This window comes from Pogoniulus pusillus, chromosome 25 (genome assembly GCF_015220805.1).
Source record: "Pogoniulus pusillus isolate bPogPus1 chromosome 25, bPogPus1.pri, whole genome shotgun sequence".
Classification (NCBI taxonomy): Eukaryota; Metazoa; Chordata; class Aves; order Piciformes; family Lybiidae; genus Pogoniulus; species Pogoniulus pusillus.
The window spans coordinates 17,556,563-17,584,488 of NC_087288.1; the positions used below are offsets into that span (position 1 = coordinate 17,556,563).

At 48.1% G+C, this 27,926-nt stretch overlaps 1 protein-coding gene across 2 annotated transcripts in view; it reads left to right on the forward strand.

Annotated features, from left to right (window-relative positions):
• The window catches only part of CNIH3 (cornichon family AMPA receptor auxiliary protein 3), a 79,563-nt gene that overhangs the window by 33,919 nt on the left and 17,718 nt on the right, over positions 1-27,926 (forward strand). The window contains exons 2-3 of one of the 2 annotated variants that reach the window (XM_064164588.1): positions 7,306-7,374; positions 11,263-11,310. In XM_064164588.1, coding sequence (XP_064020658.1) covers positions 7,306-7,374; positions 11,263-11,310 — 117 coding nt within the window. The remainder of the gene's footprint in view (positions 1-7,305; positions 7,375-11,262; positions 11,311-27,926) is intronic. The other variant, XM_064164589.1, reaches the window with a different exon arrangement.

Genomic DNA, 27,926 nt, shown 5'->3' on the forward strand with positions numbered 1-27,926 from the left:
TGCCTCAGCCAGGCTTTGCTTCAACACCTCCAGGCACGGTGCCTCCACCTCCTCCCTGGGCAGCCCATTCCAATGCCAATCACTCTCTCTGTGAAGAACTTCTTCCTAACATCCAGCCTATACCTACCCTGGCACAACTTGAGACTGTGTCCCCTTGTTCTATTGCTGGTTGCCTGGGAGAAGAGGCCACCCCCCACCCGGCTACAATGCCCCTTCAGGTAGTTGTAGACAGTAATAAGATCACCCCTGAGCCTCCTCTTCTCCAGGCTGCACACCCCCAGCTCCCTCAGCCTCTCCTCATAGGATTTGTGCTCCAGGCCCCTCACCAGCTTTGTTGCCCTTCTCTGGACATGTTCCAGCACCTCAACATCTCTCTTGAATTGAGGGGCCTGGCTCATCTTCAGCTTACTCTCTATCAGTACCCCCAGGTCCCTTTCCTCCTGGCTGCTCTCAGCCACTCTGTCCCCAGCCTGTAGTGCTGCTTGGGGTTGTTGTGGCCAGAGTGCAGAACCCTGCACTTGGCCTTGTTCAGTCTCATCCCATTGGCCTCTGCCCACCCATCCAGCCTGGCCAGGTCCCTCTGCAGGGCTCTCCTACCCTCCAACAGCTCCACACCTGCTATGGCATTGATCTGTTGGAAGGTAGGAGAGCCCTGCAGACACGGTGTTTTAGCCCACTCTCATTTCCTATCTAAGATCCATGAAAGCAGGAGGACTTCTGTTCTCTCTCCTGCCTCCTGCTTGCCAGCAATCATCCTCATCCTTTCCTGCTGCTCTTTGTTTCACCACATGGCCATCACCCACGAGGCAGACAAACCCACTGCCATCAAAATCTGGGTAGTATCTACACATTTTGTACCTTGTTTTCCCTTTCCCTTTGTAACTTCCCTACCTCATATACCTTTTATTTATTGTTAAACTTTTCTTCTTTTAACTTCCAAATCAAAGTGAGATTGTTTATTTGGGTGTACTTACCTTTTCTCTCTCTCCATCTAATTCCTTTTCTTTGAGAGAGGAGGAGGAGGAGGAGGAGGAGGAGGAGGAGGAGGAGGAGGAGGTAAAGGCATCCTATAAATTGTTATTGGTTCTATCAACTACATTTGAGTCTCTGGGAAATTTAAATCAGAACCCAGACAATCAGTCCCTGGCATATTTCTAAGCTGCTATCCACTTAACTATCTGTTTAACTTTGTGACTTGAGGATAGTAATTTTCCACTGGAGTGATCTCTTTATTGGGTGGCCTTTAGAGAGATGGGGTCACTGATGTCCATGTGTATGTATGTTTTGTAGTCTTGATTGGGATTGGTTAGCCTGGAGAAGAGGAGGCTCAGGGGAGATCTTATTGCTGTCTGCAACTACCTGAGGGGTGGTTGTAGACAGGAGGAGGTTGCTCTCTTCTCTCAGGTGGCCAGCACCAGAACAAGAGGACACAGCCTCATGCTGTGCCAGGGGGAAATTAGGCTGGAGGTGAGGAGAAAGTTCTTCCCTGAGAGAGTCATTGGACACTGGAATGGGCTGCCCGGGGAGGTGGTGGAGTCGCCGTCCCTGGAGCTGTTCAAGGCAGGACTGGACGTGGCACTTGGTGCCATGGTCTGGCCTTGAGCTCTGTGGTAAAGGGTTGGACTTGATGATCTGTGATGATCTCTTCCTCGGTGATACTGTCATACTGTGATTGCCCCCCTGAATCAAATTAGGTTGGGCATTTATTAGATCCTGAGTGGTTTATAGAACACACTGATTTACAAAGTTAAAACGATGGCAGCTGAGATGGTGAAGTGCCCTGATGGGGATGGATTACATTGTTTGCCTCCAAGTGAATGACTCTGTCAAGGTGTGATAAGTATGGCAATTTCCGAGGTGAAGCAGACCTTGAGGATACCTGGATGCTGTCCCAGCAACTCTTACATGTTGATGTATGGGAAGCAGACAGCTGAAGTGTAAATGAGTAGAAAATGGTTACTTTAGAGTATGGCCAGAACATCCCATCCCCCATCCTGTGAAAGCACTGTGAAACATTTCATGGAGACAACAATTAGTTTGGGGTTTATTCTGTAGAGGAGAATGGCAGCTCTGGCCACGTAATGCCCTGGGGCGTTAAAGTGGCTGCCAAAGGTTGCTTATAATTGAATCACAGAGTCATGAAGATTGGAAAATACCTCTGTGATGGTTTGGGTGTTCCCCACTGCCCCCTCACTTTGGAAAATCACCCAGACTAGACTCAGTGGCTCTGGAAATTGAATGAAGCTTTGTATTTACAGCTTAGCACAATAGACAAGCAGAGAGTTACAGTAGTTACAGTTATAGACAGAGATAGACAAGGAAAAAGGTAAAAGAGAAGCTCAGCAGCCCTCCCAGAAACCTGAGTCCCCAGGACGAGCTCTCAACCATCCTTCCACATTCTTCCCACCCCTCTACCTTACCCCAGATCTTGCCTTATGTTTAAGGTAGTTTAAGGGTCGGCCAGGGGGGATACAGCCAAGCCAGCTGACTCAGACTGACCAGAGAGATATTTAGCTCAGCTATAAGAATGAAGAGAAAGAAGGAATGTCTTGGGTTCAAATGCAGGTTCTCAGAGACTCTAATAAATTTAGTAGACCCAATGACAATTTATAGAATTTATAGAGTGCCCTCCCCTCTTTCCCCCTCTCTTCCCAGAGATAGGGAATTAGATGTAGAGAGGGAGAGGTGAGCACACCCAAATAAATCAATCTCACTCAATTTGGAAGTTAAAAAGGAAAAGTTTAACAATAACTTAGAAAAGGGATTGGAGGTAGGGGAGTTTACAAAGGCTAAGGAAGGGAAAACAGCAAAATACAAAAAGGGATGGATACAACCTGAGTAAGGTGATGGTGTCTCTGCCTTGTGGCTGCCACGGGGTGTGCTGGTATGCAGTGTGAGTGTGTGTGCCAAGAGGGAGCGAAGGAAAAGAGAGCAAGAGACAGGCAGCTCCTGTCTCTTTTATACCACAGGAAGTGGGGGGAGTGGGCTAACCATCACCTGGAGTGTGGCCCACCCCTGGGGAGGGGCCAAGACCCCTAGGGTCAGGTTCAGGGTCACTCCCCCTGGAGTGTTAACCCTATACAAGGAAGTTAGGGGGATTCTTCCATTGCATCTGTCTTCCAGGGACACCATCAAGCATAGTGAGCTCTGCTTCCTGAGACCAAACATCATCCTGCTGAGCACAGGAGGTACTATCAGAGATTTCCAAAGCAGTAATGGATACAGTGTGATACATAAGATTTCATGTGAAGCCTCCTAAGCTCTGCAGCTGCAGACACATTTGCTTGCTCAGTTTAGGTAAATGGTGGACAGGAGTGGAAGAAGACAAGTTGCAGAAGTAGTACAGCTGGGTAGTGATGCTTGCTCAAAGTTTATAAGCATTTATGAGATCCCTCCTTTCAGTCTGCCCCAGACTATGGATGTGGGAATGCAAAGCAGAAGAGCTGTGGGAACGGAGTGAAGAAGGATAACAACAGATGGATGCTGACCTTGGTTCCCACCAGCTGCTGTCTGCCTTATCTTAGAAGGGACAGATAACAGACACCTCGTTAATGAGGGGAACAAGGCATGGTTTATGCTGATGGAGTGGCTTGGCCTTGCCTAATTATGCTAATGTGTAGGCATGTGCTCTACTGGCTGAGTGTATATATTTGGGCTGTAACACAACAAATCTGTCTCTGGCACAATTCACACTGAATTGTCAGGAGTCCTGCCTGGCCAGGCCTTGATCACACTGATCTGCAGGCTTTGACCATGGTTCCCACTGCAAGCAATCATAATAAGCAGCACAGTCTGCAACATATGGAGACCAAATTCCCTCAGTCTTCCCTCCCAAGAGAGATGTTTCAATCCCCTCAGCATCTTTGTAACCCTCTTCTCTCCTACACGACCCTGTACTTTTTGACCTGGGGAGCCCAGAACTGGATGCAGTATTCTGGTTGTGGCATCAGGCACCGTCCCTGGAGGTGTTGAAGCAAAGCCTGGATGAGGCACTTAGTGCCATGGTCTGGTTGACTGGATAGGGCTGGGTGCTAGTTTGGACTGGATGATCTTGGAGGTCTCTTCCAACCTGCTTGATTCTATGATTCTATGATTCTATGATCACCAGGGTAGCCCATAGGGGCAGGAGTACCTCCTGACTGCCACCCAGCTGGTTCTTTGAACAGCTCAGAAGCAGGCATGTGGTAACATGATGCAGAATGGTAGTTGTGCTCATATCTTTTACTTCCATCATTGCTTTATTGAGAACAAAGGCTTTCCTGGGTTGTAAATGGTGTAAAAAGGGATCACTGTTTTAACATCTATTTATGTGGTGTCTGTCACAGTGACCTTTCATTCTTTGGGTAAAACCAGCAGAAGAAAAAGTATGACTGGAATATAAATGTAAAATAAGCTAAAACCATGCTTTGAGATCTCTGAATGAAATATACTGAGGGTTATTACAGCTGTAATACAAACCACAAATGTTGTTGTCATTTTCTCCCAAGGGAAGCAGTGGATTCCCCTACACTGATCAGTTTTAAGACTCACCTTGACTGGGTACTGGGCCATCTCATTTCAACTCTACTATTACCTAGAAAGGTTGGACCAAATCATCCTTGGGATCTCCTCCAACCTGGCATTCTGTGCTTCCATGTGGTGATTAAATTCATGGGCAGTTTTATCTGCTATGCTCTAAAATCTGACAGTGATGACTAACGTGTCTCAATCCATCAGTTAGTGGAGGAAACTAAAGGACATGACCAAAAGACATCTCTCCATTAATGTGATCACAGATTGCATTGGGATGGAAAGGACTCTCAAAGGTCATCATGGCCAACATCTGCTTTGGATTCCTGGTGTGTGTAATTTAGGAGGGGCATGATTTGCTCTGGAGTGGTTTTCCTTTTCAGGGGTTTGCTTGGTAATGAATATTTGCTTAGTAATAACTTAACTGGTCCAAAATGAACATCTGAAGCAAGTTTAACAGCTAATATTTGTGTGAATTAAAGCTGGAATAGCATATCTGATGCATTCTGTGTGTTTAGGGAAGCTAACTACTTTTTCAATCAAGTCCAGAGATGTATTCTTCTGTGAAATAGAATCATAGGATGGTTTGGGTTGGAAGGGACCTCAAAGACCATCCAGTTCCAACCCCCCGCCTTAGGCAGGGACACCTCCTACTAGAACAGGTCACCAAAGGCCTCATCCAACCTGGCCTTAAACACCTCCAGGGAGGGAGCAGCCACAGCCTCCCTGGGCAACCTGTGCCAGTGTCTCACCACCCTCACTGCAAAGAACCCTTTCCTAACATCTGGGTTGAATCTCCCCTCTGCCAGTTCAAACCCATTCCCCCTCATCCTGTCATTACCAGACCTTGTCAGTAGTCCCTCCCCAGCCTTCCTGTAGCCTCCTTCAGACACTGGAAGGCCACTCTAAGTTCTCCTCCAATCCTTCTCTTCTCCAGGCTGCAGACCCCCAACTCTCTCAGCCTGTCCTCATGGCAGAGCTGCTGCAGCCCTCTGAGCATCTTTGTGGCCTCCTCTGGACTGGCTCCAAGAGTTCCATGTCCCTCTTGTGCTGGGGGCTCCAGAGCTGCACCCAGGGCTGCAGGTGGGGTCTGAGGAGAGCAGAGCCAAGGGGCAGAATCCCCTCCCTTGCCCTGCTGCCCACACTGCTCTTGCTGCAGCCCAGCACACAGTTGCTGTCTGGGCTGCACTCACACTGTCAGTTCATGTTGAGCTTTCATCACCCCAGACCCCCAGGTCCTGTTCCTCAGGGCTGCTCTCAGCCATTCCCCACCCAGCCTGTATCTGTGCCTGGGATTGCACTGACCCAGGTGCAGGACCTTACACTTGGCCTTGTTGAACTTCACAAGGTTAGCCTGGGCCCACCTGTCCAGCCTGTCCAGCTCCCTCTGGATGGCATCTCTGCCCTCTAGCAAGTTGACTTTGCCACACAGCTTGATGTCATCTGCAAATAATTTTATGTCATATGGAAGCTGAAGAAGAGAATTGTAGCTGATATGAGGGAAGAGATCTGGAAAGCAACAATGCTGAGAAGGCTACAGATCACTTCAGCTGCACTCTCTGAAACCTTGGGGAGAAGTGTTCCTAGGGGGAATGGGTTTAAACTGGAAGAGGAGAGATTCAAACTAGATGTTAGGAAAGGGTTCTTTACATTCAGGGTGGTGAGACACTGGCACAGGTTGCCCAGGAAGGTTGTGGATGCTCCCTCCCTGGATGTGCTCAAGGTCAGCTTGGATGAAGCCTTGAGTGGCATCAGGAATGGTGTGGCCAGCAGGAGCAGGGAGGTCATTCTGCCCCTGTACTCTGCACTGGTTAGACCACACCTTGAGTCCTGTGTTCAGTTCTGGCCCCCCAGTTTAGGAGGGACATTGAGATGCTTGAGCGTGTCCAGAGAAGGGCAATGAGGCTGGGGAGAGGCCTTGAGCACAGCCCTACGAGGAGAGGCTGAGGGAGCTGGGATTGGTTAGCCTGGAGAAGAGGAGGCTCAGGGGAGACCTTATTGCTGTCTGCAACTACCTGAGGGGAGGTTGTGGCCAGGAGGAGGTTGCTCTCTTCTCTCAGGTGGCCAGCACCAGAACAAGAGGACACAGCCTCAGGCTGTGCCAGGGGAGATTTAGGCTGGAGGTGAGGAGAAAGTTCTTCCCTGAGAGAGTCATTGGACACTGGAATGGGCTGCCCGGGGAGGTGGTGGAGTCGCCGTCCCTGGAGCTGTTCAAGGCAGGACTGGACGTGGCACTTGGTGCCATGGTCTGGCCTTGAGCTCTGTGGTAAAGGGTTGGACTTGATGATCTGTGAGGTCTCTTCCAACCTTGGTCATACTGTGATACTGTGTAATACCTGCTCTAGTGGGAGGTGTCCCTGCCTATGGTGAGGGGTTGGAGCTGGATGATATTCGAGGTCCCTTCCAGCCAGGGAGGTGGTGGAGGCACCGTCCCTGGGGGTCTTCAAGAAAAGACTGGATGAGGCACTTAGTGCCATGGTCTGGTTGATTGGATAGGGCAGGGTGATAGGTTGGCCTGGATGATCTTGGAGGTCTCTTCCAACCTGGTTGATTCTATGAATCTATGAATCCATGATTCTATACTCTAAAGATGAGGTTTGAGGGAGTAGCAGGACAATGGATTCTAGGTGCTACATGCAGGATGATCCCATCATTTATTTTACCTGGGAAGTTCTGACAGGAGGGTGTTGGGGAAGCTAGTTTCCTGTCTTTGCCATGGCCAGGAGGAAGGGAAGTGATGCATCTCACTGGTGCTGCTGAGCACTCATTGCAACTCTTGAAAACATTGTTTTTCAGATAATTGCCTTTGATGAACTCCGGACAGACTTCAAGAGCCCAATAGATCAGTGCAACCCAGTCCACGCAGTGAGTACCACCTCTGGCTGCCTAAGCCACAGCTGCTGGAGAATGAGAGATGCACTCACCTCCCAGTGAAAGTATGAGTGTGTAAAGTCTGCTGTGAAGACAACTGCAGCTTGGAATATTGCTTTGTTGGGCCAGTCTTAGGAAGCCAGATGGCAGCTCTTTGTGCTAATAGCTTTCCTTTTTGCTTAAGGAGGCAGGAAAGCAATTGGGAAGTTCAAAACCTGAAGGATTTATAGTGCTAATGCTTTCTTTTTATCTTTTTGTTCTGTGGCATGAGTTTTCTTCTTGACTGGATGATCTTGGAGGTCTCTTCCAACCTGGTTGATTCTATGAAATAGAATCGTAAAATGGTTGAGGTTGGAAGGGACCTGGAGAAGAGGAGGCTCAGGAGTGACCTCGTTGCTGTCTACAACTAAATGAAGGGAGGTTGTAACCAGATGGGGTTGGTCTCTTCTGCCAGGCAAACAGCAACAGAACAAGGGGACACAGCCTCAAGCTGTGCTGGGGAAAGTCTAGGCTCGATGTTAGGAGGAAGTTGTCAGAGTGATTGGCATTGGAATGGGCTGCCCAGGGAGGTGGTGGAGTCGCTGTGCCTGGAGGTGTTGAAGCAAAGCCTGGCTGAGGCACTTAGTGCCATGGTCTGGTTGAGTGGCTAGGGCTGGGTGCTAGGTTGGCCTGGATGATCTTGGAGGTCTCTTCCAACTTGATTCGGTGATTTTATGACCTCAAGGATCATGCAGTTCCAACCCCCTGCCATAGGCAGGAACACTCCCCACTAGAACAGGTCCTTTAAGGCCTCATCCAACCTGGCCTTGAACACCTCCAGGGAGGGAGCATCCACAACCTCCCTGGGCAACCTGTGCCAGTGTCTCACCACCCTCACTGGAAAGAACCCTTTCCTAACATCTAGGTTGAATCTCCCCTCTGCCAGTTCAAACCCATTCCCCCTCATCCTGTCATTACAAGACTTTGTCAGTACTCCCTCCTCATCCTTCCTGTAGGCCCCCTTCAGATACTGGAATGCCTCCCATACTGCCTGTGTCAACAAGTCAAAGTCTTGCAGGCACTTGATAAGAGATTCGTTCCAAGAGCTCTGTGTTTCGTGGCAGGGACTCTAAATTCTCCCATGCTGTAAGAACAAATAACAGATTCTGCTGCATCTGCTAGGGAAAAGGTTAAATATCACCATGGGAGTGCAAACTCACTTTTACCTAATGAACCAAAAATTCAGGTCTATGAAAATTCCTCTGTTAATTAAAACTGTAATCTAGAGTGATTTAGCTGACTACAGCTAAACGTGCATCAGATTTATGCTACCAGAACTTGGCTCCCTGCCATCTCCCTTGGAATTAACAATGGCTATGACAGGTCTTGAATCTGATCTCTGCTGGGTATCAAGTCATTTAATTGTCTGCAAATTCTAACCAAATTCAGCAGTTAGGACTTTGCCATTTCACCTTGTTTCATAGCTCAGCAGAGCGTTTGTGCTGCTGCTTAGAAGACTGATGGTTGTAAGAGTCTAGGCTCGTAACAGGGAGCCTTGATTACTGTTCACTAACACATAAGCACAGAATGAGAACAGAAGGAAGACATTATCTGAAGAATATCCTGCCACAGCTGGCAGCTCATGGCTTGGACAGATTCACTCTGATATGGGTGAAGAACTGGCTGGAGGGCCAGGCCCAGAGAGTGGTGGTGAATGGTGCCACATCCAGCTGGCAGCTGGCACTAGTGGTGTGCCCCAGGGATCAGTGCTGGGCACAGCCCTCTTCAATATCTTTATTGATGACCTGGAGCAGGGGATTGAGTCCAACATCAGTAAGTTTGCAGATGACACCAAGCTAGGAGCAGGTGTTAGATGGGTTGGAGGGTAGGAGAGCCATGCAGAGAGACCTGGCCAGACTGGATGGGTGGGCAGAGGCCAATGGGATGAGACTGAACAAGGCCAAGTGCAGGGTTCTGCACTCTGGCCACAACAACCCCAAGAAGCACTACAGGCTGGGGGCAGTATTCAAGATGAGGTCTCACCAGGGCAGAGTAGAGGGGGAGAAGAACCTCCCTTGATCTGCTGGACACACTCCTGCTAATACACCCCAGGATGCCATTGGCCACAAGGGCACATTGCTGTGCCATGGGGAACTTGTTAGCCACCAGGACCCCCAGGTCCCTCTCCACAGGACTGCTCTCCAGCAGTCACCTCCCAGCCTGTACTGGTTCAGTTTATTATTCCTTCCCAGGTGCAGGACTCTGCTCTTGTCCTTGTTGCACCTCATTTGGTGCCTCAGGCATCTGTCTTTAAATGGCATTGAGAGGATTATCCTGCCCTCCCCACATACCTCCTACTGCAGGCAGGGAACATTTCTACAGCTTCACAGGCACATCCACACGTGTTCAATCTCAAGTTTGCAACCATGAGTCTAAAACTGCTGAATCTCTTTTAGGTCACAGACATCAGAGAGAGGCACAGTGTTTGTCTGGCACCTATCAAGCTGCCACTGTCGCACTGATACCTTTTTAAACTTGGGGACAGAAAGGGAGAAGAGACAATTCTGTGGAAAATAGGAATGAAGCTCAAACTTGGAGCAAATGTAAAGGTTCTGAAAGGCAAAAAGTGTAGGTAGAGTTGCCTTTTCAAATTGGTATAATACATTACCTATTAAAAAAGGTAATTGTTCAGAATATTTTTTCCCCCATGTCTAAATGAAAATATTACCTGAGAGTCTTCTAGGACAGCAAAACCTCTCTGCAGTGTGAGCAACAGTAGCATCTTTCACAGTAACTCCAAGGAATCTGATTTTCATAGAATCACAGAATCATCCAGGTTGGAAGAGACCTCCAAGATCATCCAGGCCAACCTAGCACCCAGCCCTAGCCAAGCAACCAGACCATGGCACTAAGTGCCTCAGCCAGGCTTTGCTTCAACACCTTCATTGGACAGTGACTCCACCACCTCCCTGGGCAGCCCATTCCAATGCCAATCACTCTCTCTGTGAAGAACTTCCTCCTAACATCCAGCCTAGACCTCCTCTGATTGCACAACTTGAGACTGTGTCCCCTTGTTCTGTTGCTGGTTGCCTGGGAGAAGAGACCAACCCCACCTGGCTACAGCCTCCTGTTGTAGACAGCAATGAGGTCAGCCCTGAGCCTCCTCTTCTCCAGGCTGCACACCCCCAGCTCCCTCAGCCTCTTCTCACAGGGTTTGTGTTCCAGGCCCCTCACCAGCTTTGTTGCCCTTCTCTGGACACCTTCCAGCACCTCAACACCTCTCTTGAATTGAGGGGCCCAGAACTGGACACAGTACTCAAGGTGTGGCCTGACCAGTGCTGAGTACAGGGGCTGAATAACCTCCCTTGTCCTGCTGGCCACACTGCTCCTGATGCAGGCCAGGATGCCATTGGCTCTCTTGGCCACCTGGGCACACTGCTGGCTCATCTTCAGCTACTATCCACCAGTACCCCCAGGTCCCTTTCTTCCTGGCTGCTCTCAGCCACTCAGTCCCCAGCCTGTAGTGCTGCTTGGGGTTGTTGTGGCCAAAGTGCAGAACCCTGCCCTTGGCCTTGTTCAATCTCATCCCATTGGCCTCTGCCCACCCATCCAGCCTGGCCAGGTCCCTCTGCAGGGCTCTCCTACCTTCCAACAGCTCCACACCTGCTCCTAGCTTGGTGTCATCTTCAAACTTACTGATGCTGAACTCAATCGCCTCATCCAGATCATCAATAATCATTTGGCTTGAAAGCAGTAGGTAGGCAGAACATACTATCAAGTCAGATGAAGAGCAGATTTTGCTTCCCTGCAGCCATTCATTCTGATCTTGACCTGTTGTAATATACTGTCTTTACTTCCTAACACCCCCTAATCTCCTGCCTTCTCCCTGCTTTTCCTTGACAGAGAGAGCGGCTGCGAAATATTGAACGCATTTGTTTCCTCCTGCGAAAGGTGAGCATCATCCAGCCTGGGGCTTGGGAAGCTGTTTGTCAGAGTTAAAGCCACCCTGTGCCTGCATCTTCTCTTTGAATGACCTTAGTGCTCCACTGATGAAAAGCTGAGTTCTGCTGCCCAAGTGGATGCCCTGATGACCTTGTAAGGACAGAGTAAGACACATGGTAAAAGGTTAGATGGTAGAGGATTTCTGGCTGAGACCTGAAAGCTTCAGAAGATCAGCCCATACATTTTGGAGCATGCTCTTTGAAGGTGGTGAATCATTTTGCAACTGCAGCTTGAGCTGCTCTTTTAGCCCTGTCACCTGGTATTTTTGTAGTACAAGCTTCAGAAAGATGCTTTTTTTTTGCCCCTAGAATCAATGAATCAGGCAGGGTTGGAAGCGACCACAAGGATCAGCCAGTTCCAACCCCCCTGCCATGGGCAGGGACACCTTACCCTAGATTAGACTGGCCATAGCCCCATCCAGCCTGGCCTTAAATACCCCCAGGGACAGGGCTTCAACTGCCTCCCTGGGCAACCCATTCCAGGCTTTCACAACTCTCATGCTGAACAACTTCTTCCTCACCTCCAGCCTCAACCTACCCATCTCCAGCTTTGTTCCATTCCCCCCAGTCCTGTCACTCCCTGAGAGTCTGAAAAGTCCTTCCTAAGCTTTTTTGTAGGCCCCTTTCAGATACTGAAAGGCCACAATAAGATCACCTCAGAGCCTCCTCTTCTCCAGACTGAACAGCCTCAAATCCCTCAGTCTCTCCCTAACAATCCCCCCCCCCTTTTTTTTTTGAGCTGTGGCTTGCTGTTTGATAAACTAAACATTTTATTGACCACATATTTAAGTTTTCTATGTCTGAATATAGAATTTCTGTTAAGTTGACATGAGAGATGCTGAGTGCCTCGGTTCCTGAGAGGTTTGAAGGAGCTGATAAATAGTAGAATTGATACATTGATGGGCTACTCCTCTGTAGCTTAAATGATAGCCTTCATAAACACTCATTATTCTTCTGCCTCTGTCCCACTGAAGGAAAACTAATCAGAGTTCTAAACTGTATTTTTATATATGCTTCAGTTAGTATAAATTGCCTTCTGCAGAGTAGTAATGAGGCCATCTAAATTATTCTGCATTCTTGCTTAAAAAGGTGATCACTTGAAGTGCAGACTACTGACTGCATCCTAATCAAGCTGAGACCTAAATTCAGATGCAGTTGTAAGAAACTGATGGCCTCATCCTTAGAGGCTTTGGGAAAGTCAGGGCTAGAGATGATTGGTTTGAGGTGATCCCAAGGTGTAACTGTGATACTGTGAACAAGCTATGAGAGGCTGAGGGAGCTGGGATTGGTTAGCCTGGAAAAGAGGAGGCTCAGGGGAGACCTTATTGCTGTCTACAACTACCTGAGGGGAGGTTGTAGCCAGGGGGAGTTGGTCTCTTCTCTCAGGTGGCCAGCACCAGAACAAGAGGACACAGCCTCAAGCTGTGCCAGGGGAAATTTAGGCTTGAGGTGAGGAGAAAGTTCTTCCCTGAGAGAGTCATTGGACACTGGAATGGGCTGCCCGGGGAGGTGGTGGAGTCGCCGTCCCTGGAGCTATTCAAGGCAGGCTTGGACGTGGCACTTGGTGCCATGGTCTGGCCTTGAGCTCTGTGGTAAAGGGTTGGACTTGATGATCTGTGAGGTCTCTTCCAGCCTTGGTGATACTGTGACACTGTGAAGTGCTGTTCTCTGTTCAGTCAGACCTGGAGTTGTATCTGCTTGGCACCCTTGTGAGCATTGTGATTGTTAGGAGCCACATTTAAGTACTGAGCCTGTTTCTGTGACACTAGGGATATGAAAATGAGAGGAAGTACTTACCACCAATAGCTTCCCATTTTATCTAATAGGCAGCCAGCCAATTTCAAGCTGTGTCCCAGTTTCTTTGATGTAAAGCAACTAGTGAGTGGTACTACACTAAAGTATGTGAGCCCCATGGGAATGCCTTGCCTGCATCAGGGTTTAATTTTATTGAGCCTCAGCCTCACTCTGAACAGCAGAATGGCTAATTACAGGCTCTGTATCCATAAGGGATTGGCTTGCTTCTGGTTCACTTAAAGACCTTGTTCATTCAGCCCCTTCTTCAAAGTTCTTTGGGGACACATTTGCTTTAATTGTGAGACTACATGCAAGTGGAGAGAGGTGCAGTAACTGCAGAGATTTGTAGTCTTGAAATCTGACAATCAATCACTAAAAATAACTTGATGTAGTTGTGATGGTTTGGGTGTTGTTCCCCCCCTCCCCCTAAGTAAAATACCCAGACTAGACTCAGTGGCTCTGGAAATTGAGCAAAGCTTTATACTTAGAGCTTAGCACAAGTGTACAAGCAGAGATTTGCTATGTGTACAGCTATATACTGAAAGATACAAGGTAAAAGGTAATGCAGAAACACAACAGCCCTCCCAGAAACCTGAGTCCCCAGGAGGGGCCTGGAACACAAAGCCTATGAGGAGAGGCTGAGGGAGCTGGGGGTGTGCAGCCTGGAGAAGAGGAGGCTCAGGGCTGACCTCATTGCTGTCTACAACTACCTGAAGGGAGGCTGTAGCCAGGTGGGGTTGGGCTCTTCTGCCAGGCAACCAGCAACAGAACAAGGGGACACAGTCTCAAGTTGTACAATCAGGGGAGGTCTAGGCTGGATGTTAGGAGGAAGTAGTTGGCAGAGAGAGTGATTGGCATTGGAATGGGCTGCCCAGGGAGGTGGTGGAGTCACCATCCCTGGAGGTGCTGAAGCCAAGCCTGGCTGAGGCACTTAGTGCCATGGTCTGGTTGACTGGCTAGGGCTGGGTGCTAGGTTGGCCTGGATGATCTTGGAGGTCTCTTCCAACCCGGTTGATTCTATGATTCTATGCAGCAGTACAGGCTCCTTGAGCAATTTAGTCCTCCTGAGGAATGGATGGCTGAAGTGTTCCATATAAGTCAACTGTTATTTTTGTGAGTAGGTATTTTGGTGGGGTTACTGAAATAGATTCAGTTCATGATGGCAACAATGTTATATAATGGTAATTGCAGTGGAACTTCAAGACATCTATTTACTTTTATTGATTCCTGTTGGATATTTGTGTTTTAGCACTAAGGACAATTAGGGATTTCGTGGGATTAAAGCACTCCATCTTAGTAATCAACCACTGTAATAATATTACCTTACCTTTGAGGGCAGTTAAATGAAGTTGTGATTAGTTTATGCACTGTAATTTTTAATTAATTTTGATAAATCCTTACTGAGGAGGAGTATTCATAGAATCATAGAATCAGTCAGGGTTGAAAGGGACCACAAGGATCAGCCAGTTCCAAGCCCCCTGCCATGGGCAGGGACACCCTACCCTAGAGCAGGCAGGCCACAGCCCCATCCAGCCTGGCCTGAAACACCTCCAGAGACAGAGCCTCAATCACCTCCCTGGGCAACCCATTCCAGCCTCTCACCACTCTCATGCTCAACAACTTCCTCCTCACCTCCAGCCTCAACCTACCCATCCTCAGCTTTGCTCTCTTCCTCCTAGTCCTGTCACTCCCTGGTAACCTAAAAAGTCCATCCCCAGCTTTTTTGTAGCCCCCTTCAGATCCTGGAAGGCCACAAGAAGGTCACCTGGGAGCCTCCTCTTCTCCAGACTGCACAGCCCCAACTCTTCAGTCTGTGCTCACAGCAGAGCTGCTGCAGCCCTCTGAGCATCCCAGGGGCCCTTCTCTGGACACACTCCAGCATCTCCACATCCCTCTTGTAATGGGGGCTCCAGAACTGGATGCAGTACTCCAGGTGGGGTCTCAGCAGAGCAGAGCAGAGGAGGAGAATCACCTCCCTGGCCCTGCTTGCTACACTTCTCCTGCTGCAGCCCAGGCTCTGGCTGTCCCTCCAGGCTGCAAGTGCACACTGCTGGCTCCTGTTGAGCTTCTGGTCCAGCAGCACCCCTAAGTCCATCTCCTCAGGGCTGCTCTCCAGCCACTCACTGCCCAGCCTGGATTTGTGCTTCGCATTGCCCCGACCCAGATATCTTGTTGAACCTCCTGAGCTTGGCTTGTGTCCACCTCTGCAGCCTGTCCAGCTCCCTCTGGATGGATCCCTGCCCTCCAGCCTGGCTGCTGCACCACACAGCTTGGTGTGGTCAGCAAACTTGCTGAGGCTGCACTCAGTGCCTCTGCCCATGGCACCCACAAAGATGTTGAACTTGCTTCCTACTCAGCAAACATTTCATCATAGCATCATAGAATGGCCTAGGTTGGAAGTGACCTCAGAATTCATCTACTCCAACCTCCCTGCCATGGGCAGGGATGCCTCTCAACTGGACTATTTCAGACTTCATTTGGCTCCTGCTGAACAATAATTGACCTTCCTCAAATACCAGCAAATACTTGTGTTAAACCCTATGAAGCTAAAGTAAGAGTGACTGATGAACAACAGAACTGGAACTCACCAGGGAGGGAATTGAAGCAGATAAAAGACAGACTTTTATTTTCCTACTGTAGCAGAGCATTATAATTAGGTATAAAATTCCTTAGGCTGTGAGTGTAAGAAAATGTTGTACCAGAGCTCAACCCTTTTTCTTGGGTTTTTTTGTTTGTTTGTGGTTGGATTTTTGTGTTGGGTTGTTTTTTTTTTTGCAAGCCCTAAAGGGATGATTGGAAGAGAAAAAATTCAGCAGGAAATCTAACCTCAGGCAAGGTGACATTAATCTCAAAGATGTTCTGGATGAACTTGAACTGCCTTGAAAAATACAAACACAGAGACAAAAAAAAAAACCCTTCACAAACCCTGCAGGGACAACTTTTGAGTCACCAAACTTAGCCAGCACTCCAGTAGTAGCAACAGTGAACAGTGGAATGTAAATCAGGAGCTGGGGTGTTTGAAACAAAGCCACTGACCACCATGAAACTGCTTCACCTCATCTGGTTTGACTTTGAACACTGTAGGTAGGAGGTGGGGGATTGCCAATGCTGTCTCTCTTCTAGTGCTTATGACACTGATTTCCAGTGGAGCTGAACCTGTGGTGGTAGTGGTAGATATTTAGCCACAGAATATTAGGGGTTGGAAGAAGAGAAGCCTCAGGGGAGACCCTTATTGCTCTCTACAACTGCCTGAAAGGAGGTTGTAGCCAGGTGAGGTTGGTTTTGTCTCCCAGGCAGCCGGTGATAGAACAAGAGGACACAGCCTCAAACTGTGCCAGGGCAGCTTTAGGCTGGCTGTTAGGAAGAAGTTCTTCACAGAGAGAGTGATTGGCATCAGAATGGGCTGTCCATGGAGGTGGTGAAGTCACCGTCCCTGGAGATGTTTAAGAGGAAATTGGATGAGGCACTTGGTTAATTGGAAGGTGTTGGGTGGTAGGTTGGACTCAATGATCTCAAAGAGATCACTGAGATGTGATTCTGTGAGATCATCGAGTCCAACCCCTCTGCCAAAGAAGGATAACCTAGGGCTGTTCAATCTGGAGAAGAGGAGGCTCTGAGGTGACCTTCTTGTGGCCTTTCAGTATCTGAAAGGGACCTACAAAAGAGCTGGGGAGGGACTTTTTAGGGTCTCAGGGGGTGAGAGGACTAGGAGGAATGGAGTGAAGCTGGAGGTGGAGAGATTCAGACTGGATGTCAGGGGAAGTTGTTGAGCATGAGAGTGCTGAGAGCATGGAATGGGTTGCCCAGGGAGGTGGTTGAGGCTCTGTCCAAGCAGTTCAAGGCAGGACTGGACGTGGCACTTGGTGCCATGGTCTGGCCTTGAGCTCTGTGGTAAAGGGTTGGACTTGATGATCTGTGAGGTCTCTTCCAACCTTGGTGATACTGTGATACTGTGTATTTAAGGCCAGGCTGGATGGGGCTGTGGCCAGCCTGCTCTAGGGTAGGGTATCCCTGCCCATGGCAGGGGGGTTGGAACTGGCTGATCCTTGTGGTCCCTTCCAACCCTGCCTGATTCTGTGATTCTACGACATTCCTTTTAGTCAGTCTACAGGCCAATGTTCATTATCAGAGTACTTCTGTCAGTCTATAGCATGGTTTATTGACATGCTTAATGTAAGCTCATAGAAACAAATGTAGGAAATGTGATGTACAATGACAAGGAATTTTTGAAGTGATGAGTATCCATCCCTAGGTAAGAAAGAATCATTTCTTCCTGGGGTTGAAAAACCTCATAGGCAGAAACTACAGCAATAAGACAGTTTGTTGCTGACCTGGGAATAGCAGCAGTGGTTTTATATTTCATAGCACTATAAATTTTTTACAACCTACATAAAGATGTTTTAATTCCTCATTTAGTTATGCCTGACAGCCTTGCAGCATAGCCACACTATAGGAATAAGTCTGCAGGGTAAATACATAGCAGATTTGTGGTCCGTGTTATATTCGGCACCTCCTAAGTGCTAGTCTGGGCTTTCTCTTTGAAGTTTAGGATGTTTGTGTTATCTGAGAGGAAAACAGAATCTGTAGTCTAGTCACAAGGCATTTTTGGGGCTGTGGAAATAGCAGTGGTACTCTGCCTGACAGGACAAGGAGGTTGATGTTTCCAGGGTTCTGACAAACTGCTGCTGCTACGAAGGTCACAAAGGGAGCAAAAAAATGGCACCTTGTGGCATGTTTCCCATTTACAGTGGTTGTTAGAATGATGGAGCACATGAACTTAGTCCATCCTCATTAAAGACCAAAGAGTTCATCATTGTTACAGGTCTGTCAGTACACTCTGTGTTTCCTGAGGTATCTGATGCTCTCTTGTTTCATACCTCGTCAATAGGATGAAACGACAGAGTTTTGACTGATCATCTGGGTAGCAGCATAACTGCCAGGAGAATGTTACTACTGAGTGATTAGGAACATAAGCCCTCATTGAGGCAAGGTGGATAACTGCTGAAGAATCAATATAGAGTTCTGTGTATGCAAAACATCCTGCAGGTATCCAAGTAGCTACTCAGCATCTCCCTGTGACTCACTGTGACACAAAAGCTTGTACCCGAGCAGGCGTTGCTGTGTGTAAAAAGTATTTAGGTAGATACTGTGCACTTAAAAACATATTTCCAGAATCTCAAAGATATGGATTTGAAATTCTCATAGTCTGGAGAAAAGGAGGTCAAGGAGAGACCTTCTCAATCTTTACAACTCCCTGAAAGGTGGTTGGAGTGAGGTGCGTGTTGGTCTCTTCTCCCTGGTAACAAGCAACAGGACAAGAGGAGATACCATTATATTTTACCAGGGGAGGTTTAGCTTTGATGTTAGAGAGACTCCTTCACTGAAAGAGTTCTCAAACCCAGGGAGATGCTTGGATCACTGGAGGTGTCTAAAAGAGGCAGAGATGTGGTGGTAAGGGGCATAGTTTAGCACCAGACTTGGTTGGAGCCCACAACCTTACAGGTCTTTGCCAACCAAAACAATTCTGTGATTCTATGATGTTAGACACCTCGTAGATAAAAAGCATGTCATGGATTCTTGGTAGTTAGTGCCAAATCTCTACAACTGGGCAGAATTTCAGTGTTCAGTTCTGGGCCCCTCAGTTTAGGAGGGACATTGAGATGCTTGAAGGTGTCCAGAGAAGGGCAACGAGGCTGGGGAGAGGCCTTGAGCACAGCCCTACGAGGAGAGGCTGAGGGAGCTGGGATTGGTTAGCCTGGAGAAGAGGAGGCTCAGGGCAGACCTTATTGCTGTCTACAACTACCTGAGGGGAGGTTGTGGCCAGGAGGAGGTTGCTCTCTTCTCTCAGGTGGCCAGCACCAGAACGAGAGGACACAGCCTCAGGCTGCACCAGGGGAAATTTAGGCTGGAGGTGAGGAGAAAGTTCTTCCCTGAGAGAGTCATTGGACACTGGAATGGGCTGCCCGGGGAGGTGGTGGAGTCGCCGTCCCTGGAGCTGTTCAAGGCAGGACTGGACGTGGCACTTGGTGCCATGGTCTAGCCTTGAGCTCTGTGGTAAAGGGTTGGACTTGATGATCTGTGAGGTCTCTTCCAACCTTGGTGATACTGTGAAACCACAAGGGTCACGCTGAGTAGAACACAGAGAAGAGATGCAAGGTTTTGATCTGCTAATTCAATGCCTGCCTTTCGCAGCACTTCATTTGAGCTAATAATGCTTTAATTCTTAGAGAAATCATTTACTGCCTTCCCTTTGGGTTTGGAGAGGACTCTGTCATGAAGAAAGGTGGCTAGTACATGGTTCCAAGAAATCAGGATGCCTTTTGATCAAGTTGCAAGGCATAGCTTTAGCAAGATCATAGAATACAGTGGGTTAGAAGATCTGAACTCTCTCTTAACTGGCCTGATAAACAATATGAATATGAAACAGTTGTTCAGTAAACCTTTTCCAGAGGTTTAAAAATATCATCTGTTCTTGGGACTGCTGAGATACTCTGAATTAGCATTATAGTATTAAAACTCTTTGCATTTAAAAACTGTCTTCAGTACAGGCTCACAGGATGTTAGGGGTTGGAAAGGACCCAAGGAGATCATTGAGTCCAACCCCCTGTCAGAGCAGGACAATCCTATCTAACACAGATCACACAGGAACACATCCAGACAGGCCTGGAAAGGCTCCAGAGAAGGAGACTCCACAGCCTCTCTGGGCAGCCTGTGCCAGTGCTCTGTGACCCTCACAGTAAAGAAGTTCCCCCTTGTGTTGAGGCAGAACCTCCTGTGCTGCAACTTACACCCATTGCTCCTTGTCCTGTCCCAGGCAGCAGTGAGCAGAGCCTGTCCCCCCCCCTCCTGGCAGCTTTCAGATACTTAGAAACATTTATCAAATCCCCTCTCAGTCTTCTCTTCTCCAGACTAAGCAGCCCCAGGGCCCTCAGCCTCTCCTCATCAGCCATGCCCTCCAGTCCCCTCATCATCCTCCTAGCCTTCTGCTGGACCCTCTCCAGCAGATCCCTGTCCCTCTTCAACTGGGGAGCCCAAAACTGAACCAAGTATTCAAGCTGAGGTCTCACCAGGGCAGAGTAGAGGAGGAGGAGAACCTGCCTTCATCTGCTGGACACACTCCTGCTAATACACCCCAGGATGCCATTGGCCTTCTTGGCCACAAGGGCACATTGCTGTGCCATGGGGAACTTGCTAGCCACCAGCACCCCCAAGTCCTTCTCCACAGGGCTGCTTTCCAGTACCTTCAAAAGGATGGTTTCAGGCTATTCCATTGTCTTCTTTCCAGAAGAAAATGCTGCTGCTGTTGTCTTTAGGCAGATATTCTGTTGTCTTAATATTTACCAGTCTTTGAGTTTCACATTCTTTTTTAATGTCCTTAGCTGAATACTCTGATCTTTGTTGGGCTTTGGCAAGAGATTTCTTTTCAGCAAGGATTGTCTTTCATTTTCTATTGTGCTTTTGCTACTGATGCTGTTACAGCAATGCTTCCAGAGCCAGTTGAAGAATGCTGCCTTATTGTACCAGGTGCTGCAAAAGCCTCATGGTAATAAACATGAAGAGCATTCGTGTGGGTTCACAAGACCTGTAAATATCAGGAAAGAAAAGGTCATGCAGCTCATCTCATGATGGAAATCTTTTTTCTCAGGGTGCTGCTTAGTTTTCTTGTTAGTAGGCATAGTTAGAAGCTTGTCTTTTAAATTGAACCTAAAAATGTGTTTGCTGGTTTTGAGGCAGTGCTTTGAGTTATAATTGCAGGTAGTCTTTCATCTCTACAGTGGCTGTTTGAATCCAGCTCAGTCTGGAGTGGGAGTCAAACTGCTGTAGTTCAGTTGCTGACTGTTGGAAGTAGAGTTCTCAGGTGTTGTATGCCTAGGGAATCGTGATGCTTGCTCTGGAGAAACACTAATAAACACTATGAAGAGACAGATCTCTGTCAACATCGTCGTGAGAATGAGCTGCACCCCTCTGCTATATACATCTGCACACAATTAACTCCTAAGCTGCATCAAAAGTAACTCTGGAGTTTGCATGCAGGCACCCAAATGAAGGCTGTTGCTGTTTCTAAAGCATTCATTAGATGTGCAGAGCCTGGAGGATGGAAATGTGCCACGCTCTATGCTTTCTGTTGGGTAGGACTTGGACTGTAATTGCAACATCTCTCATTCTCATCTCTACATTCATTCGAGTTCTTTTGGATTTGAAATGACTTAGGACATTTTTAAGTCCTTTGGACTTTGAATGTGGGTGAGACACAAAACTGGTGAGGGGCAACGAACACAAACTAGAACGCAGGAGGTTTAACTTCTTCCCTTTGAGGGTGCTGGAGCACTGGAACAGATTGCCCAGAGAGATTGTGAAACCTTCTCTGGAGAATTTCAAAACCCACCTGGACATGCTGCTGTGCAGTCTGATCTGGGTGAATCTGCTGTAGCAGATTGGACTAGCTGACCTCTGGAGGTCCTTTCCAACCCCTGCCACTCATGACTGGCAAAGCCACACCTTGAATATTGTGTTCAGTTTTGGGCCCCTCACTGCAAGAAAAGCATTGAGGTGCTGGAGCCTGCAAGCAACATGGATCACAGTATTACAGTATCACAGTATCACCAAGGTTGGAAGAGACCTCACAGATCATCAAGTCCAACCCTTTACCACAGAGCTCAAGGCCAGACCATGGCACCAAGTGCCACGTCCAGTCCTGCCTTGAACAGCTCCAGGGACGGCGACTCCACCACCTCCCCGGGCAGCCCATTCCAGTGTCCAATGACTCTCTCAGGGAAGAACTTTCTCCTCACCTCCAGCCTAAATTTCCCCTGGCGCAGCCTGAGGCTGTGTCCTCTTGTTCTGGTGCTGGCCACCTGAGAGAAGAGAGCAACCTCCTCCTGGCCACAACCACCCCTCAGGTAGTTGTAGACAGCAATAAGGTCTCCCCTGAGCCTCCTCTTCTCCAGGCTAACCAATCCCAGCTCCCTCAGCCTCTCCTCGTAGGGCTGTGCTCAAGGCCTCTCCCCAGCCTCGTTGCCCTTCTCTGGACACGCTCAAGCATCTCAATGTCCCTCCTAAACTGGGGGGCGCAGAACTGAACACAGCACTCAAGGTGTGGTCTAAGCAGTGCAGAGTACAGGGGCAGAATGACCTCCCTGCTCCTGCTGACCACACCATTCCTGATGCAGGCCAGGATGCCACTGGCTCTCTTGGCCACCTGGGCACACTGCTGGCTCATGTTCAGGTGGGTATCAATCAGCACCCCCAGATCCCTTTCTGTCTGGCTGCTCTCCAGCCACTCCCACCCCAGCCTGTATCTCTGCATGGGGTTGTTGTGGCCAAAGTGCAGCACCCTGCACTTGGAGCTATTGAAGCCATCCCCTTGGACTCTGCCCATCTGTGCAGGCGGTCAAGGTCCTGCTGCAGAGCCCTTCTGCCCTCCAACCCAGCCACATCTGCCCCCAGCTTAGTGTCATCTGCAAACTTGCTGCAGAAACAACCCAGTTATTGTTGCTTGAATAGAGATAGTGCATCTCTTTGGTGAAATAAATACACCAGGTTTATATTTACTGAAAGATATTTCTACTGCAGGAAAAATACTGAATGTAATCCCTTGTGTTGTGTCCTTGTGCCTGGAAAGAAAGTCCTGTAGATCAGAACTTAGAGGAAGTGTGTTATTTCTGGCAGGCAATTAATTCACTACTGACACTCATTCGTTGTGTGCATTGTGCCAGCACTATTTTTAGTCAAATGGACAAGTTCCTGAATTCAGCACTTTTGAGAAGTTAGAACATAAAGGTTGTTACTTTTAGCAACTGCTACCTAAGGCTATCTCTGTGCTTACCTAGGGATAATGAAAAGATATATCCTGCTGTGCCTACACCAAGTGTTCAGAGCAGGGGCACAAAACTATTGCAAGAGAAAGAGTTCAAATTTGACTCAGTCACATGTTGGTGCTGTGGAGGCAGGGAATTAATGTGGCTGAGTCAGGAGTTATCAACATAGAATGATTTTATTTTCCTGGATCTATATAGAAAAATTAATTTATTGGCAGATTCAGTTTGGTCAGGAATTTCATCCAATTAAAAAAGGATATTATAGACAAATGTAGAGATTTAGGAAGTCAGGAAATGGAAAAGTGTTTAGGGTTCTTATTTAAATTTCCAGAGACTCAGATAAGTTTGATAGAACCAATAACAATTTTATAGAGTGCCCTTCCCTCTTCCCAAAAGAAAGGGATTAGATGGAGAGGGAGAGAGAAGTAAGCACATCCAAATAAATTGATCTCATTCGATTTGGAAGTTAAAATGAAAAGTTTAACAATAACTGAAAGGAGGTATCTGAGGTAGGGAGGTTACAAAGGTAGAGGGAAGGGAAAATGGCAAAATACAAAAGGTACGAATACAACCCGAGTTTGTGATGGTGATGGCTTTGTCTGCCTCATGGGTGATGGCCACATGGTATTCCTGATGGCATCCTGGCCTGCATCAGGAATGGTGTGGCCAGCAGGAGCAGGGAGGTCATTCTGCCCCTGTACTCTGCACTGCTTAGACCTCACCTTGAGTGCTGTGTTCAGTTCTGGGCCCCTCAGTTTAGGAGGGACCTTGAGATGCTTGAGCATGTCCAGAGAAGGGCAATGAGGCTGGGGAGAGGCCTTGAGCACAGCCCTACGAGGAGAGGCTGAGGGAGCTGGGATTGGTTAGCCTGGAGAAGAGGAGGCTCAGGGGAGACCTTATTGCTGTCTACAACTACCTGAGGGGAGGTTGTGGCCAGGAGGAGGTTGCTCTCTTCTCTCAGGTGGCCAGCACCAGAACAAGAGGACACAGCCTCAGGCTGTGCCAGGGGAAATTTAGGCTGGAGGTGAGGAGAAAGTTCTTCCCTGAGAGAGTCATTGGACACTGGAATGGGCTGCCCGGGGAGGTGGTGGAGTCACTGTCCCTGGGGCACTTCAAGGCAAGGTTGGTGCCATGGTCTGGCCTTGAGCTCTGTGGTAAAGGGTTGGACTTGATGATCTGTGAGGTCTCTTCCAACCCTGATTATACTGTGACCGCTGTGATACTGTGGAAACAGCTGGTAATGGTGGTGTGATTGAGGCAGGGAGATGCAGAGAGGTGCTGAGTTGGTGCAGCGAGAGGAACAGGAAGTCCCCCTGCTTTTATGGGACAGGGAGGGGGGAGTGGGCTAACCATCACTTGGTGGTGTTCAGACCCACTCCTGGGGAATGGTCTAGACCACTTAGGGTCAGGTTCAGGGTTTCTCCCCCTGGAGTGTTAACCCTATACAAAAAGGCTAAGCTATAAACATGGCTTCACCCCACTATCAGTCAGGCTGAGCAGAAGATGAAGGGAACAGCAGGTCTTACAGAGGTGAGATAAGCATTTGGCATTGACTGGGTTCCTCTGCAGAAGCAGCCTTCTGACACTGCAGGCAATACCCAATAGTGTATGTCCATGCAGCAGAAGCCTGAGGTGAGTGGCGGAGCCGCCAAACTCAGCAATGTCTCAAGCACTTCTTCCATGAATGGGATGGTTGTGGAACAATGCTGCTGTGGAACACAGCTTCAAAGCATCAGGGAAGAGCCAAAACTGCCAGCGTCCCCCAGTCCAGGAGGCAGCCAGGAAGCTGGCTGCTGATATGGTCCGGGAGAGTCCGTTTCAAATGTCATTGGTGCCTCTCTCAGAGGACCCCAGCCTACAAGTTTGCACAGAAGGGTGCAAAGTGGGGAGAACTATCCAAAAGCAGGGATGGGGTAAAACCAAGAGCCATGCAAAAAGGTAGGAGCCATCCAAAAATGGGGACAGGGTAAAACCAGGAGCCGTATAAAAAAGTAGGAGCCGCCCAAAAGCGGGGATGGTCCAGTCAGGGAAGGAACCTCTCCTGTCAGGCACTCTATCAGGAGCTCTCTCAAGTCAGGGAACTCTCAAGGTGGGAACTTTTTCCCATTCTCCCTTGCTCTATTTATGCTTTTCTAGACAAAGTGTCCATTTACCATTTATACTGGGTGCAAACACCCAGCCAACCACCAGCCTGATTCCAGCATGGGCTTCCATATGGGTTGGCCCATGTGTGGAAAGGCTCCTTTTGCTGTTCCCCCTTCAAGCCCACAGGGCAGGGAGGGGAAGGCAGTTTTTGTGCCTTCTTCTCCTGTTCAAACCTGGGGAGCAGGAAGGAGAAGAAAGGAATTTGGGGTACCCCAGGAGAGTTAGAATCATAGAATCATAGAATCAACCAGGTTGGAAGAGACCTCCAAGATCATCCAGTCCAACCTAGCACCCAGCCCTATCCAGTTGATCCTTACCTCCCCTTTTACTCCAGAGTGGAAGTAAGATTTGCTAGCATGGTGCCTGATGGACATTTAAATCTCTTTTGAAACTCATTAAATTATTACTCATGAAAATATTTATGCATAAAAGTACTTCAGGTTATCTCACTGTGTTTTGCTGTGAATCTTGTGTTTTAGATGTTTATTCAATAATCCAAGTGGCAAACAAGGTATCACCCTGTAATAGATGACCTCTTACTTTACAGCAGGTATCACCCTGTAATAGATGACCTCTTACTTTACAGCAGGTATCACCCTGTAATAGATGACCTCTTACTTTACAGCAAGGGTATGTAAATATATGCCCTTGCCATATCAAAACATCAGAGATAAGAGCAGAATAAGGGTTGAAAATGCAGGGGGAAATGTGCCTGAGTAACTTGTGCTCCTGAAAGCAGTGTGCTTCACAGCTGCTTGGGGTAGTGGAATTTATGCATCTTATTCCTCAAAGGCACGTTGAAGACACTGACAAAATTTGCCTTGCTAATGGACCTCTGATTTGCTATGCAGAAAAGTAAATATTTGCATTTTAATAGAACTAAAGGAACTGGAGTTGTATCGAATGTCACTGTTATGTTGAGCAGGATGCCCCTTGTGGATTGAAGTCAGGAGCAGACCCTATAAAAGCAATATAATGGCTAAAAATAGAGCACAATGATTTTTACACTGTACCTGTTACATAGATGCATACTGTTACTGCTGGGACCAAGATGTCCTATCTTGCATTAAGATGCTGATGTTTCCAATAAAGCTGTTAGAATAGCAGGGCAGGGACTGTCTCTACCATGTCTGCATTGTACCAAATCTGCTCCCTCAGACTGGCAGCTGTTACATGACAGATACAGAAACAGCCCTTTCGTGAACACTTAGTTTTCAGCATTTGTGAAGCTGTCAATCTCAGGCAGACCCCCAGGAGAAGGCCTGAGGGCCATTCCTGTGCTGTGCAGATGGCTGAACTTCGTTTTAATGATCACTGAGATTTCTGCAGTTGGAGAGCTGCCTGTAAAACGAGGGGCTGGTTTTCTAGAGCCTAGCTAACAGCTGTGGTACTAACTGTCATTCTTTTCAGTTTTGGGTGAGGAGCAGGCAAAGATGGTGCTAGCTCTTGAAATAACCCAACTGTGAGATGTCCTGGCTGGTTGTATCTGAAATGCCATAGCCAGGGAATGCCCAGATGTTGGATAGTCTGCTACATGTCATCTGTAGGAGTTGTTCTTAGAATCATAGACTCATAGAATCAACCAGGTTGGAAGAGACCTCCAAGATCATCCAGTCCAACCTATCACCCAGCCCTATCCAATCAACCAGACCATGGCACTAAGTGCCTCAGCCAGGCTTTGCTTGAAGACCCCCAGGGACAGTGCCTCCAGCACCTCCCTGGGCAGCCCATTCCAATGCCAATCACTCTCTCTGCTAACAACTTCCTCCTAACATCCAGCCTAGACCTCCCCTGACTGCACAACTTGAGACTGTGTCCACTGATGAAAAGCAAATCTGTATGTCAGCTTTAGCAAGAGATATTTTAGTTACAAGCAGCAAAGTGAGCACCATGGTGACAAATTGCAGCTCTCCTTTAGTAAAAGTAGGTCCTGTAGCATTAACCACTGGAATAAAGCAACATGCAGTTAGAGCAGCCTTAATCTGGGGCCTTGGAGTGATTCCATGCATGCAGTGTTCTCTGTTTCTTGTTGCTGTTAGATGGATGGAAAAGGGCTTGTCTGTTTGTAAGGTGGATCACCAGAGCTCTTATGTTACCTGAAAGAGATTCAACCTCCACTACTCTTCCAACCCTGATGATACTGTGATACTGTGATACTCTGCCTTGCCTTTGGTGGGAGGAGAAGTCAGGCATTAAAAAGGAAGTAATCTCAGCCTCTAACAGCATAATGAAGAGTCTCAGAATCCTTGGGAGGAACAGAGTGGCAGTTTCAGTGTCTAGTGTAAAATCTGTGCCTATAGCATGCAGGTTGGTGTGCAGAGATGGGAACTGACGTGGACTCAGAGTCATTTTGGTGCAGGAAAACCCAGCAAGTCTGTGAGTCTAGTGTAAAATCTGTGCTCATAGCATGCAGGTTGGTGTGCAGAGATGGGAACTGACATAGGCTCAGAGTCATTTTTGGAGGGGGGGGAACCCAGCAAGTCTGTGAGTCTAGTGTAAAATCTGTGCTTATAGCATGCAGGTTGGTGTGCAGAGATGGGAACTGACACAGACTCAGAGTAATTTTGGGGGGGGAGGGAACCCAGCAAGCCTGTGAGTCTAGTGTAAAATATGTGCTTTTAGCATGCAGGTTGGTGTGCAGAGATGGGAACTGACATGGACTCAGAGTCATTTTGTTGCTGGAAAACCCAGCAAGCCTGTGAGTCTAGTGTAAAATCTGTGCTTATAGCATGCAGATTCGTGTACAGAGATGGGAATTGACATGGACTCAGAGTCATTTTTGGAGGGGGGGGGGGGGAACCCAGCAAGT